General features: G+C 38.9%; 1 protein-coding gene across 2 annotated transcripts; it reads left to right on the top strand.

Annotated features, from left to right (window-relative positions):
• Positions 1–137: 137 nt before the first annotated feature.
• LOC139139081 (eukaryotic translation initiation factor 3 subunit M-like) lies at positions 138–12,168 on the top strand. Of its 2 annotated transcripts, none has more exons than XM_070707833.1 (10): positions 138–248; positions 2,151–2,289; positions 3,424–3,571; positions 4,202–4,325; positions 5,157–5,251; positions 7,474–7,657; positions 8,032–8,113; positions 9,501–9,644; positions 10,289–10,349; positions 11,149–12,168. In XM_070707833.1, the coding sequence occupies exons 1-10, from the start codon at positions 207–209 to the stop codon at positions 11,270–11,272; spliced, it is 1,143 nt and encodes a 380-aa protein (XP_070563934.1). In that variant the 5' UTR covers positions 138–206; the 3' UTR covers positions 11,273–12,168. The 2 variants fall into 2 exon arrangements, with proteins under 2 accessions (XP_070563934.1, XP_070563923.1); XM_070707822.1 differs by having other exon boundaries at positions 2,151–2,313.
• The last annotated feature ends 1,262 nt before the right edge of the window (positions 12,169–13,430 follow it).

Below are 13,430 nucleotides of genomic sequence, written 5' to 3'. Positions count from 1 at the left end.
AAACAAGCTTTAAGTTGTATCCTCATGTTATGGATGAATGAAATAAACCGGGTAACATATATTCATCATCAACTGCACTACCTGGCCTTGATGTAGCTACACGTGAGGACGCCACTCTAGCCCATATCGTACTATGCTTTCGTTTTGAAGCGCGCCCTCACAGCATTTCACGATTTACGCGTTGATCCGGTGTCGTGAACTTCAACATGAGTATCCCTGCGTTTATAGACGTTGGTGAGAGTGACCAGGTACGTCTTTAAAACATTCAGAGCGTCTATCACATTATAGTTTCTATAATCTGTACAAAATTGTGTCGATTAGCCTAAATAAACGTTCACTTGCATGCTTGTCGAAAATTCCCACAACCGGCGTGCTCCAAGATGGCGGCCTCCTTGGTGTCATGCTCGTGAACATATGGAAATATAAGTCAATTTTCATTTGGCAACCATTTCGTGTTAGTGATAAGGGGACTTCAAGCGTGTTTTTTATGGATTTATAGTGTTGGTGAAATATAAAACTAAATGGCCCCGTAAATGTAAAAGGGAATGGATGTCGTGACACCATTTCATACCTCTCGGTCCCTACTACGGTACGGAACACGGTACACTCTGGGTGTATATGGATTCAAATGCTCTCCCATGTCAGGCTAGGCTTGGCTGTTTGTGTGTTCCCACACATCTTCTGAAGTATATGGTCGAGTATTCAACAGTTACTGATCCCTAGTTGTAGACCACGATATACTCCTACCAATCGCATACAAAAAGACCCCTCGAAATAAATCAATCGACCCATGACAATTTAACTTGACATTCAGTACATGTAGTACATTGGGTTTCTAGACGTTTCGGCACCAAGTCGTTTCGGCCCAAGACATTTCGGCCTCCCGATTTCAGGCCCCAAGTCGTTTCGGCACCGCGACCCAAGACGTTTCGACACTGCTCTGGGCTATCTGAGAGAACTAGTGCTGGAGCGTAATGTTGCACATCCAAGCACAAAAAAAGTATAGTGTCAACTAACATTCACGTACATCATGCTTCACTTCGTGAGAACATAGTAAGAGACCGTAAAAAAAAAACTTCATATCATTTTCAAATCTGTGACACATTTTAAGTTTATCGATAGCAATAGCCGCCGATACGGCAAATGTTTGAAAGCGGTGCCAAAACAGCACGGCAAATGTCACACAAATGCACAGAAAAGTACTGGTCAGAACGCAAAGGTCACGCTTACGAATATGACTGGTCAGTCAATTACTAAATAGTTTGAAAACAAATCGAAACAGGGATGCCGAAACGTCTTTGGTTGTGGTGCCGAAATGACTTTGGGACAGAAATTGCGAGGCCGAAACGACTTGAGCCGAAACGACTTGGTGCCGAAATGACCAGTTACCGTATATTGTACATTGAAGATCTGTACTGTGCGTGATCGCGATAAAGGTCTCAGCTTCTGAACACCTTGTTCTGAGCCAATTTTCTACAAGATAGTTTACAACTATGTCGACACAGTATCTTGGCATTGTATACAGTCCATTGTTTGTCTTGCCGGTTATTTTTTTGTTGTTGTACTCCTTTTATAATAGAATTACAATCATATCATGGGGCAGAGTAGCTACAGAGCAAAATAGTAACTCTACGGTGAGGCGGTCGGTGAGTTTTGGTTTTTGCGACCTCACTCACCAGTAGAGCTACAATGCAGCAGCTACATGTACTCTGCCCCTGTAGTGTTCAAAATAAGTGCGTCGCACATGACGCGGCATTTTGATGTGAAATCCCACATATTTACTGCATTTGGTCGTACTGATTTATCACTACTGAAGACTAAACACTATACTACACTAACCTTGTCGTTTATTGGGTTTGGTATTTGTTCAAACACATTGATCGCGTTCCAAAAACATTTCTGGTGGGCAAGTATTTTGAGAAAACCTGCTTTTCAAGTGATGTTTGTCAATAGACCAAAGAAATAAAAAAAACCTAGCTCTATAGATATACTACAACTACTGTTTGGTCCAGTACCAGTATATTTCTCTTCACTCTCCTCAGCCCTGCAAGCCTCTGTGATTTTGTAAAACAGGAAAATAAGTTTTGATGCAAGAAAGTTGTTGGATGAAATTAAAATTAATTATCGATATTGATTTTATGGATTTCTAGACTGCAGAGTTGCGTGGCTACCTGAAGTCGCTAGGTGCAGAGATATCGGAGGAACTGTCTGAAGTTGGTGTCTGGCAGGATGTGTCACACATCATAGAGGCATCTGATGTGATCTGGAAAAATGTACCAGATAGCACAGGTATCAAGCATAGGAAGTACTTAGGTGGGAGAACCTGTACAAAGTGCAGGGGTTTAAGATTATTCTATGTGTGAAAACGCATGCACTTGATGCACCAAAATAAGTTCAAGGGTAATATTTGTGCGATCTATTTTAGCCGTAAAGCATAAACTTTTATCTGTTTGGTAAAACCCTGTCAAACTGCTATTATGTTAGATGTTTGTATTTCTAGTTCAGTGTTAATCTAACTTGTCTTGTGAGTAACTTAACCTCCTGCACCTATCAAGTTTTGTCTGTCTGCCATTCTCAATCTTGAACCCTTTTACCACCATGGTTTGGCCCAAACCCATTGATTTCAATGGTGATTATGGACCAGTCTACTGGGAAATGGTGGTGAGAAGGTTTAAGAAAGTGAGAAAATGTGAGATAACATGTTTCAACCAATAATTGCTGCTCTGACCTTGGGTCACGTTATTTCTTTAGCGTTTGCTTGAAGGACCGTGTGTACTTGATTTGGACCTGTAAGTAGGATAAGTGGGTGTATATATGACTGTCCCATCTGTAACATGACCATCAAGATTGGACTTTTCTAGCTATATTACCTTTACACCACCATGGTTTAGTCCAAACCCATTGTTACCAAATTACCAGTGGTGATTGTGGGTCTGTTTACAGAGACTTCAGGGTAACAGGTTAACACTATGAGTGCCAATTTTTATTTTTGTTCCCTTTATAAAATAAACCCCAGTCAACTTTTCTCAGATTTTTGCCAAAATTTTGAGAAAAAACTGTAGCCAATGAAATGTGATGTCCATTTGATCCAAAATTATCAAAAAATTACAGAAAAATTCATAAAAATTGGTAAAATATTGCACTAAAATTTTGGCGGGAAAAAATTACAGTGCTCAAAGGGTTAAAGAGTACATATCATCACAGAACCTTACGTGAGGATGACCAGCGGATTCTGTGTGACAAAGGAGAGCTTATAGATACAGATACACTGGGGGGATCATTTCTGAAAATCTAGTGAAAGGAAGAAATATTTAAACTTAACTACCAACAAAGAAGGAAATGGTTCTGTTTGTGGTATTTTACTCTGAATATTTAGTAGTGGAACATCGACTAAAATATTGCAATTTTGTATCTTGTCATCAGAGATTGAAGGTATCTTCAACAGTATTCTGTCACTACTGTTGTATGTGCCGCCGGAAAAGATGGACGACCTGGTGATCACACTCTGTGAGAAAATACTGAAAGCGGACAATGAAGGGAGTGGGGAAATGGGAGAACTTAGGCTGAAATTGTGAGTACTCTAACTTTTCACATCTGACCTGACCTTTCACTGTTTACCCTTTCACCTTTGACACAAACGTTCACCATCTTTGGCCCATGTTCCGCTAGGGTGGTACTATGGATCAATGCAGAAATTTTTGCATATGAAGACAACAGGGTATTACCATATGGAGGGGGGGGGTTAAGGGTTAAGTACATATCAACATGCGAAAAATAGGGCTGATTTGAATTATATATGATATCTGGAATATTTATCTTTTTATCTCAAAATGTCTTTGAAAATTGCTGAAAGATCCCTTGAAAATTCTTGAATTTTAAGTGAATTTTAGTGACTTTGTTTGGATTATAAGTTTGTTTCTAAATACATGGCATTGAATTCACGACAAAGGCTGCCTTTGGAAGAAAAGTTTTGAAAAACTTCTGTTATCATGCTTTGTCTGGGTTAGAAATCTTTGAATATTACTTCAACAGTTTCAATCCTAGCATTAGTAGTGACAAGTTCCCACTTTGGCCAACCTTGTAAGTGTCATCCCCAAAATCATGTGAAGATATTCTTTCAAACATTTTTGCGTAGTAATGATATAACTGTGACATCATTGAGAATAAATCATAGGAATTGTTTATTTGTTTTTATTTTCAGACTGACCAATTTATTTCACGGCCTGGATGAGAAGAATCCACTGCGATACAATGTGTACATCAGTATGGTCAAGCTAGCAGGACAAACAGACATTGTGGAACACGTTGAAACAAATCTCAATACAGTGAGTGATGTCTTGCACCCAAGTAGTTGCCAATATCAATGTAACTTTGACAGAAGCATGCACAAATGCTTTCACTAATTATTGATCTAGGCGATATGCACAGTCCATACGCTCCTGGAAAATCCTGGAATTTTAAAGCCTCCTTGAAGGTCCTTGAAAAGTCTTTGAAAATGAAATGATATCATAAATATTATGTGTAAAATCATATTTAAAAGTGATATCTCCTGAAAAATGACCTCTGCAAAATGATGTTTGGACCTAAAACATTACCAAAAAGTCTGCAAAAGTCATTGAATTTTAAGTGACTTTAAGTGTATGGACATTGTAGCTTATATACTAAATGTACTAGGCTGCTGCAAATATTGTCTGCCATTGGCTTATCAAAATACAGAATTTTTAAAACACTGCATCAAAATATGTACATGTAGTAACCAAATAACCTCTTCCAAACGAACGCTCATACATGGCTGTCATTACAGCTATTGTTTCTACCTTCTGTGATGTATGCATGACTGTTACCTCCATGAAAGATGAATACAATGAATACACTGTACAATCACCGTCCGGTGTGAAAATGTTTACAGTACCTGTACATTGAGGGCGCTCAACTGATGAAAATAGCATCCTAGGCTGCAAGGCTAAGTAATGCTGTAGATCTTACCATTACACTACAATTGTTTCTGACAAATGTTTAGATGGATTGCCACGATGGATATGACAAGTGAGCCCTCTAATTCGTCAAATCTTTGAGTCAGTTTCATAATTTCGGGAAATTTCTGGACGTTAGAGCAAAAGTCAGGAAATTAAAAGAGTGCCTCATCTTTCTTTCAGCTTCACCAGTGGATGTCTATGTGGCAGTTGAGTATGGACAAACAGCAACACTTGTTACGACTGCTTCATGATGCTCTACAAGAAACAGACAAGAGGTATGTAAATGAAGGCAGGACTCTCTGATCTGTGCATTGCTGTACTTCCATATTGTATGACCCAGTCAGATAATTGAAAGCCTGCTCATCTTTAACCTGTTCACCCCCAATTCCCTGTATACCGGTCCACAATCACCATTGATACCACAATGGGTTTGGGCCAAACCATGGTGGTGAAAGGGTTAAGTCTTCTCTATTAAATGTTGGAGGACTCTATCTGTGGGTTGGAATTAAAGGTCAATGTTTTACGCCCTTTGCATGGCACTTGTATTCACCTTAAAAATGTTGACGATAGACAAGCCGCACATATTTTTGCAATCTAACATTCTTGTCACTTAAATCAAATCAATCGCGGTGGCCGACAAGAAACTCAATCAATCTGACTGAAAGGGTAAAATAAGTTTTGTATAAGCACAGTCCCTCAACGATCCACAAGATTGAGTAGTAAACCGGTAATTTCATAAATTTCAAAAGGATGGAAGTAGTGACATGATTGTTGATGACATAATGCTGGTCAAATTTCATATTTTTACACTGAGACAGACACACATTCTCACTTTTCATCAAGCAATTGCCAATTGATATCTATACAACGCAGTAAATCGTGAGTGTGACTACATTTGATGTGTTAAAATTTGAATATTGCTATAACCTTAATTATAATATGCTTGGCTGGAATCCGGCAATCTGATTGGCTGGAGCCGGGGTTTATATTCTCAACAAGAAGACCTGCGCGCCGCGTAACATTTTTGAGCTCGCGCAAATTTGGAACGCCAACTTAAGAGTTCAACGCGCCGTAATGTCGAACAAGTCTATGGCTTCAGATTGTTTTTGATCGTTAAATTTTAGGCTAGTGCAGCTTGACGAACCAAAATATGAAGAGTTTCTGTAAGCAGCGGAGTCTGTGTGACAACATCACAATTTTTTAAAGTTTTATAAGCGTTTTTTTTTAAGAAAAATTCTTCAAGTTCGATGTCTAATCGCGATATCGATGCGTTGCGTAACCGTAGTTTATGAATGCAACTGTGCACGCGCGCGCGCGTTCTGAAACGTTCTTTTTTAGAGTTTGTATAAGGCTGGGCGCTCCTGAACTGTTGTTCCAACTTAGGCCCTAAATAACGAAATTGTGCACTTGTTTTTAACTTCAACATATTATAATGAGGTTATAAACAATGCGCTCGGGTATTTGGTTGCGGATATAAGACCTCTGGGCTGAAAATTAGCATATTTGGGTGAAATAATCACCTCGCTTCGCTCGGTGATTATTTCCCGCCAAATATGCTAATTTTCAGCGCTTGCCGTTTATAACCTTAATTTCAAAATACTCTGAAAAAGTCTTAAATTTGCATTACTTAATTTTGCATGATTTGTGATAGTCCTCCTCAATCAGAACCAAATTCCCCCTAAATTTTCAAGCAGGTCGCGACATTCAAAGTTCATATGTCACATAAGGTCAAGGCATTCATGCCAGTGAAGCACAACATGTCCAATATGTTGCATTTTAACCAAAGTTTTGAACATGTGCAAGCCCTGAAAACATAAGTACTGTAAAACATGACTTTGCTGCTGTAAGATACCAAGCCAAGCAGATGACAATTATATATATGGTTTTGGCTCAATACCACTTTTACCTATGTTTTCAGGGCCTGCAAATGTTCAAAACTTTGGTTAAAATGCAACATATTGAACATGCTTTGCTTCACTAGCATAAACGTCTTGAACTTTGCATGATAAGGGTGAAGTGTTTCTCTGACTTTTTGTTGTTCCACCACAGATCTGGTATTCATAGTTCTACAATGTACCCTGTCAAACCTGGAAAGCATCGCTAACTAGTATAGATGTTAACCCTTGGAATGCTCTAATTTTTTCACACCAAAATTTTACAGCCACATTTTACAAATTTTTTATGAATTTTTCTGAAATTATTTGATAATTTTGGACCAAATGGACATCATATTTCATTGGCTAAAGTTTTTTATCAAAATTTTGACAAAATCTGCAAAAAATTGACTAGGTTATACTTTATAAAGCAGACACAAATTGATGTTAGCACTCAAAGGGTGTAATATGTTTGATGGCTTTCCAAGTCTTCACTAAAACTCTGAAAATTTATATTTGTGATGCATTAAGTGCATGCTTGTTAGCTACACAAAGTACATGGAGAGATTAATGTCCTATTTATGGTAAATTTTTAAGAAAATTTTCCTTCTTTTTTTATACAGTGAAGCAGCAACTAAGATAATGGTAGAATTACTGGGTACATACACTGATGACAATGCATCGCAAGCAAGGGACGACGCACACAAATGCATCGTCACATCACTCCGAGATCCAAAATGTTTCCTCCTCGACAATTTACTGGCATTGAAACCAGTCAAGTTCCTAGAAGGGGAGCTTATACATGATGTAAGTGACACTAAGATACTTGTAGCTCATTTTCAGTATGTTTCAGATAACTACCTAATTACAGTACTTCTATTGCTGTTTTGAGATAATAGGTGTTTACACTTGACAAGCTGGTATACAGTTTTGGAAAAAGTTCTATACTTAAAATAAATACTGGAAAAATGTAAATTGGATGGATAATTCTTGCTAAGCATATAGTGGGAAAACATATACATGGCAAAGGTCATGACCTTTCATTGCAAGATTTTAATATCTATATCACACTGTTGACTTGGTAGAGAAATAAAATTATATTGCAGGGCGTAGCGTCCTCTGTATATTTTATTTTTCTTCATGAACATACAATCATTGTAGTTCTCTGTCTCTTTTTACAGCTTTTAACAGTCTTTGTGACCGGAAAATTCACACAGTACATGACCTTCTACGAAACCAACACAGCTTTTATCAAATCCCTCGGTAAGTGAGTTCAGGGGTCAGGGGTCAGGTTGCAAGTTGATATTAATGATGTGTAGACTGCCTACTGCAGGGCTCGAACTTAACGGTTGCCCGCTTGCCCGGGGCAAGTAAAACCTGACATCGGGCTGGTAAAAATAAATTGCACTTGCCCGGTCGGGCAAGTGATAGACTTTGATAAAATTTACATGTTCTGGGAATAAAAAACTCAAGAAATTTTGTTAAACAATGTTCGCTGTTTCAAGTCACTGAAGCGGGTATCACAACCGACAAGCTGGACGTCAACATTCAGCGAGTGATATTCAGCTGTTGTCTTTCCTCCCTCGGGAAGTCTAATCTCACTTGCTTGTCGCTACTGACTCCAAGGGGGTGTTGGTCAGTAATTTCAACAGCCACTTTGCACGCGGTGACCTGACTGAGACAACGCAGACTGTACGTCATAGCGAAGCAAACTACCCTGTTTTCATGTAATTTTTTGAAATCTACGCCTGACAAAGTCACAGATTCCGGAACAGGATCTGTGTCAGGGGATACAATACGTGTTCAACCGGCCGGCCACTCAGAAATCGACGGTGATAAAGCTATAGCGCGGTCGCAGCATCGAGTTCAGTGGAAAGTTAGTGAAGAAGCAGAAGTGCGACATATATGAAACTTTGAAAGGAAATGACAACGGAAGTTTCAAAACTTCTGGAAAAGAAATTTGCTGATGCGAATATCGATTGATGGGCCACCCTTCAACTGTATGACCCCAATCCTGCACTAGAATATTGGTGGACGAGTGGGCAGAGATCACGAAGACCAACACTAATGGATCGTAACAATTAACACGATTATCAATACAGACAAAACGGAACCTGCATTGATATGATGCCGTCAGCCACATTTTGAGATTGCTTGGTCTTCGTGATCTCTGCCCAAACAATGCAAACAGACAAAAAATCGGGCAAGTAAGTTTGTTCCTCGGGCAAGTAAAATTTCTGGAAACTTGCCCGCAGGGCAAGTAGGTAAAAAAGTTAAGTTCGAGCCCTGACTTGTCAGCTCGCATCTACAGAGACACTGGCAATTCGCCAGGAGACATCCTGGCAAAGTTATAAGTACCCGTAATATGCACGCAGGGTCACAGACCCTGGCAGCCGTAGTAGCCTAACTTGGTGGTCCCTTGATGCCAGTGTTTGGCACCCTGGAAAAAAATGCTATTTTCAGCAACTGATATAATGTCCATAGTATACGTGGACTCCCATATTTTATGAACTTTCCTGAAAAAAATTGTCTTCGGTTTATACATTAGGCAAGAAAAGCGTTTATCACTCATGTGATCTGCAAAGAAATATTAATTCCCTCATTTTATGAAGTTTTCTGCAAAAAACACTTTCTAATTTTGTGTGCACAGGTCTGTCACATGAAGACAGTATGCATAAGATGAGGATACTTACCTTAATGAGCATGGCCACTGAGAAAAAGGAAATGACCTTTGACACAATCGAACAGGAGTTAAATCTTTCCTCCAGTGAAGTTGAAGGATTTGTTATTGACGGTAAGTTGACTATGTAAAATGCTGTTTTATGGTGTGTAATGTATAAACATGTGAGAAGAACGAAGGCAGTTTGAATGATATAGCAAGTGTGGATGAGTTTGAATGCAGAACAGTTATGTAGTAATGAACTAATAATTTGGGTGGGGTTTTGTTCCAGAAGCAGTCAAATGTAAGAATGAAATTTGAAATTTTTTGATTCGCCATTTTACGGCCAGGTTTTGTAAAATCAATAAATAAACACTTTAATTCTGAGTTAGAAATATTGGCAGGATGCCAATTGTACCCAAGAGGCATTGCAACACTTTAATTCAGAGACTCATTTTGTCTGCCAAGTTTATCCTGCAGTGTCAGGTCAGGTTGGTTTAGACCAGTAAAGTGTGAACACACCACTGTCACGCACAGTATCAATATTGGGTCAAGTCTATTTGAGTAAAAATCACCAATCATTATATTTCAGGGTCTTCAAACAGGTGTTTCTATTAACATATGTCAAGGTGACATTTCATGCTTCGTAGGATTATTCAACTTGACATGATGGGAACAAATAGACCTGGTAGGAATGTGGGGTTAATGTGTGTATACAAACCATAAGTTAGGTTGCCTGCAAAATGATTTATCTATATGTCATATTTCTATTTTCACAGCTGTCAGAAGTAAGATGCTGCAAGCAACAATTGACCAGATGCAGAAGAAAGTCATCGCATGGTAAGTCTGTCTTTGAAGTGTTTTACTGAGATAACCATCACACAGTGAGAAAATATGTCATGGCTAAATGTGTTCATAAAAGTTTTGATGAAGGTATGTTCAAATGGGAGATTTGAGGGCCGGGATGAGGGCAGCCAGGGGAAGTCAACAGACACAGATTTCTGCAAAAAATGGAATAAAGGAAATAAGATCAGAATGCACAATTATCTCAGCTTGGTCTGCTCTTTCCACTCTGGCTGTTAAAAAATGGTAAGTGTTCAGGAGAACAGTGATCAAGATAAACTATAGGTTAAACCCAGAATTCAAATGGACTCCAGTACAAACCAACCCACTTGAGCAAACGTGCACAGAAATACATGTTTTTCTGTACACGTTTGTACACATGGGTTTGTTTGTACCGGCATCATGTGATCTTTTAGGCATACAGAGTCTGAAGAACTCCTCTCATCCTTTTTATTCCGGAGTAGAACCATTTACATGTAATAAAGTGATTACTAACTATGTTTTACCAGGGATCACATCAACCCCACATTTTCCTCCCATTACTCCGTGTCTTTGGGCTGAATCCTTGCTTTTTGATAAGGAGGGGTTCCATATCAAATAATTGCAATGATAACATTGGAATTTCCTGTAGAGACACTGGCAGTTCCAGTACCAGCTATTACTTAACAAATGTGGAATACTTGTTTTTTCTCCAAATTTAGACTACGTGCATCAAAAACTAACATTGAAATTTCACCTCGGTGGACTCAGATTTGAAACACTTGTACTGAATTTATTTTTGTTGATTTTCTTGCAGTTCAGCAACATATCGTACATTTGGTAGGGCCCAGTGGCAACAACTTAGAGATCGTCTTGAATTATGGAGGCTCAACTTGAACCAAGTCAGGTCCAGTCTGGAATCTTTAGGCCCAGCGTCATGAAATCACAACCCAATTATGACAAATTCAAACCAATGATTGTGTACTTCTACCCCCTAATATCTACATGTTCAAAAGATCCCCATTACATTCTGTATGGAACATTCCATTCTGTAATCAAACAGGGTAGGGTCAGGGTGGGAATATTTACCTGTGAACAGTCACAATGAGGATGAAACAAAGTGGGCATTTTCAGCAGGGATGGGGGAGGGAGGGGGTTGGAAAAATGTTATTTTTCAGAGAGATATTTGTATGTATCTCTGTAGCAAACCAGAAATGTCAAAGGTCAGTTCTGTGGTGCGATAGATCTGATTTTATTTGACAGTCACTGAAAAATGCCTGGCATTTGTTCCATTCACTGGGGAGACACTTTGCCATGACTATACCTTCTCTGTCATCAATTCATGGTTTTCTTTTTCTGGAAAGACTTTATCAAGGGAAACAAGACACGAACTTGACTTTTATCACATCTTCATCAAAATGGCTGAACAAAAGCCACTTCAGGCATAGCCAGAATATGGCGAAATTGTAAAGAACTTTTCTGTTATGGCCATAAGACTGCTTTCTCAGAGGTACAAGATATCCAAGCTTTGTCTAACACCCATGTAGTACCATTCTCACAGATAATGCCTGAATAAGCCCACTTGATACAAAAGGTACAGCATTTCACAATGTTGTTGAGTGAAAGGGTACAGTTCAAGGCATGATAGTACAACAGTATCTGTGACACAATGATTTCTGCAAATCAGAACAATATAATCAGTATTTGCATTATCTGTCTCTGCTTCAGCCTTTTTCAGATCTAGGAAAAAATTTGCAGTCCCACTATTACACAAACTTTATCATTTCTTGTAAAGACTTCTGTGTAAGTAATAAAGTTGTACCGACAGCCTCCTACACATCTGCTGTCCTTGTCTTTTATTACGTATAGGAATGTACCATTAGATCGTGGGGAGGGTTGATCAGAATGATTTGTACATGAGATTTGATAATTGTTTAGAGAAAGAATAGGCAAAAGCATGTACTTGGCTTTCACTGTGAAGTCCAGTTTAGGCTGTTCAAATTATTTTGCCAAGTCCGCAAGTTGCTCAGGAGATTTCCTTTTCTTTTTGATCATCCCTTCCAAACATCAAATGGTACATCTGGTATTTATATTTGCCCATTTTTTGTGAATTGTCAATTCCTGCTGTGTCCTGGTGAGGGCAGTCTATTCAGACTGGTCTACAGACATGGCTTTGGAAGTGTTGCGAACGGAAAGGCGAGTAAATGTACCTCATCTGTCTCCCTAACACATCAAATATTAGAAGTCCATGACTAGAAAGTGGTGGTTTGATGATATCAAAAATTCCATTACATGTACATTATGTATACATGGAAATAAAGTATACATGTACATGCAATACACACAAGCATCATAATCATGTACTGTGGACATCAACATAACTTAATACTAACTTCACAAGTCTATTAGAAATAATTTAACCATCAGAAGTCTTGTGATTGTGATGGGAAGCAAGTGAACAATGTGGTCAGCTGTGGAGATGACACACCGGAAGTTTACGCTGTACTCGTCATAGCAAATGCTTTCAGCTGCTTTGCTGTCAGTGAGTGAATTCCCAACCTACAAAACCAATATTAAACACCTCCCCTCGCCTGGTTCATCTGGTAATTTCGAAATGTCAGGGGCCCTGCTAGACTGGAAGATCCGTCACTTGAGGGCGCTCTCTACGCTCCCCTCTCTTGGAGTGTAGGGAGTGTCCTCGAGCGACAGATCGTTCAGTCTAGGGCCTGCAGATTGTTTCCATGTACATTACCAGCTAAAACCAGTTCTTAATTTCTGGTTCTTTTGTTAGCCTTGGGTGAATATTTATATGGTTCATATTGTTTTTGTAAAAAGCTAATAAACAACCTGTGCTGCTGTTTTTCTGTAACATCCACCAGTATGCTGGGAAAATCTGACATGTAATCTGAATCACATAAAATGCTACTCTATATGCGTCAAAGAACAACAGCAAGTGAACTCAAAGTAGACTGGTTCCAAGCTCCCAGTCAAAACAATTTTCTTTCACCCCTAGGATTAATGCTGATTGGTAAAATAGTACGGTGTGGTTCCAGTGTCCTGCAGTCTTTCTCAAAAGAATGCTGAATGATTGTGAATAAA

This window comes from Ptychodera flava, chromosome 1 (assembly GCF_041260155.1).
Source record: "Ptychodera flava strain L36383 chromosome 1, AS_Pfla_20210202, whole genome shotgun sequence".
In the NCBI taxonomy this organism is placed as follows: domain Eukaryota; kingdom Metazoa; phylum Hemichordata; class Enteropneusta; family Ptychoderidae; genus Ptychodera; species Ptychodera flava.
Note: the sequence above shows the minus strand (reverse complement) of the source record. Positions and strands in the feature narration are given on the sequence as shown.

Coding starts and splice junctions, on each gene's coding strand:
- LOC139139081 (XM_070707822.1), top strand. CDS start 207: ATGAGTATCCCTGCGTTTATAGACGTTGGTGAGAGTGACCAG. Junction 249..2,150: donor ACGTTGGTGAGAGTGACCAG/GTACGTCTTTAA, acceptor ATGGATTTCTAG/ACTGCAGAGTTGCGTGGCTA. Junction 3,572..4,201: donor GGAGAACTTAGGCTGAAATT/GTGAGTACTCTA, acceptor TTTTATTTTCAG/ACTGACCAATTTATTTCACG.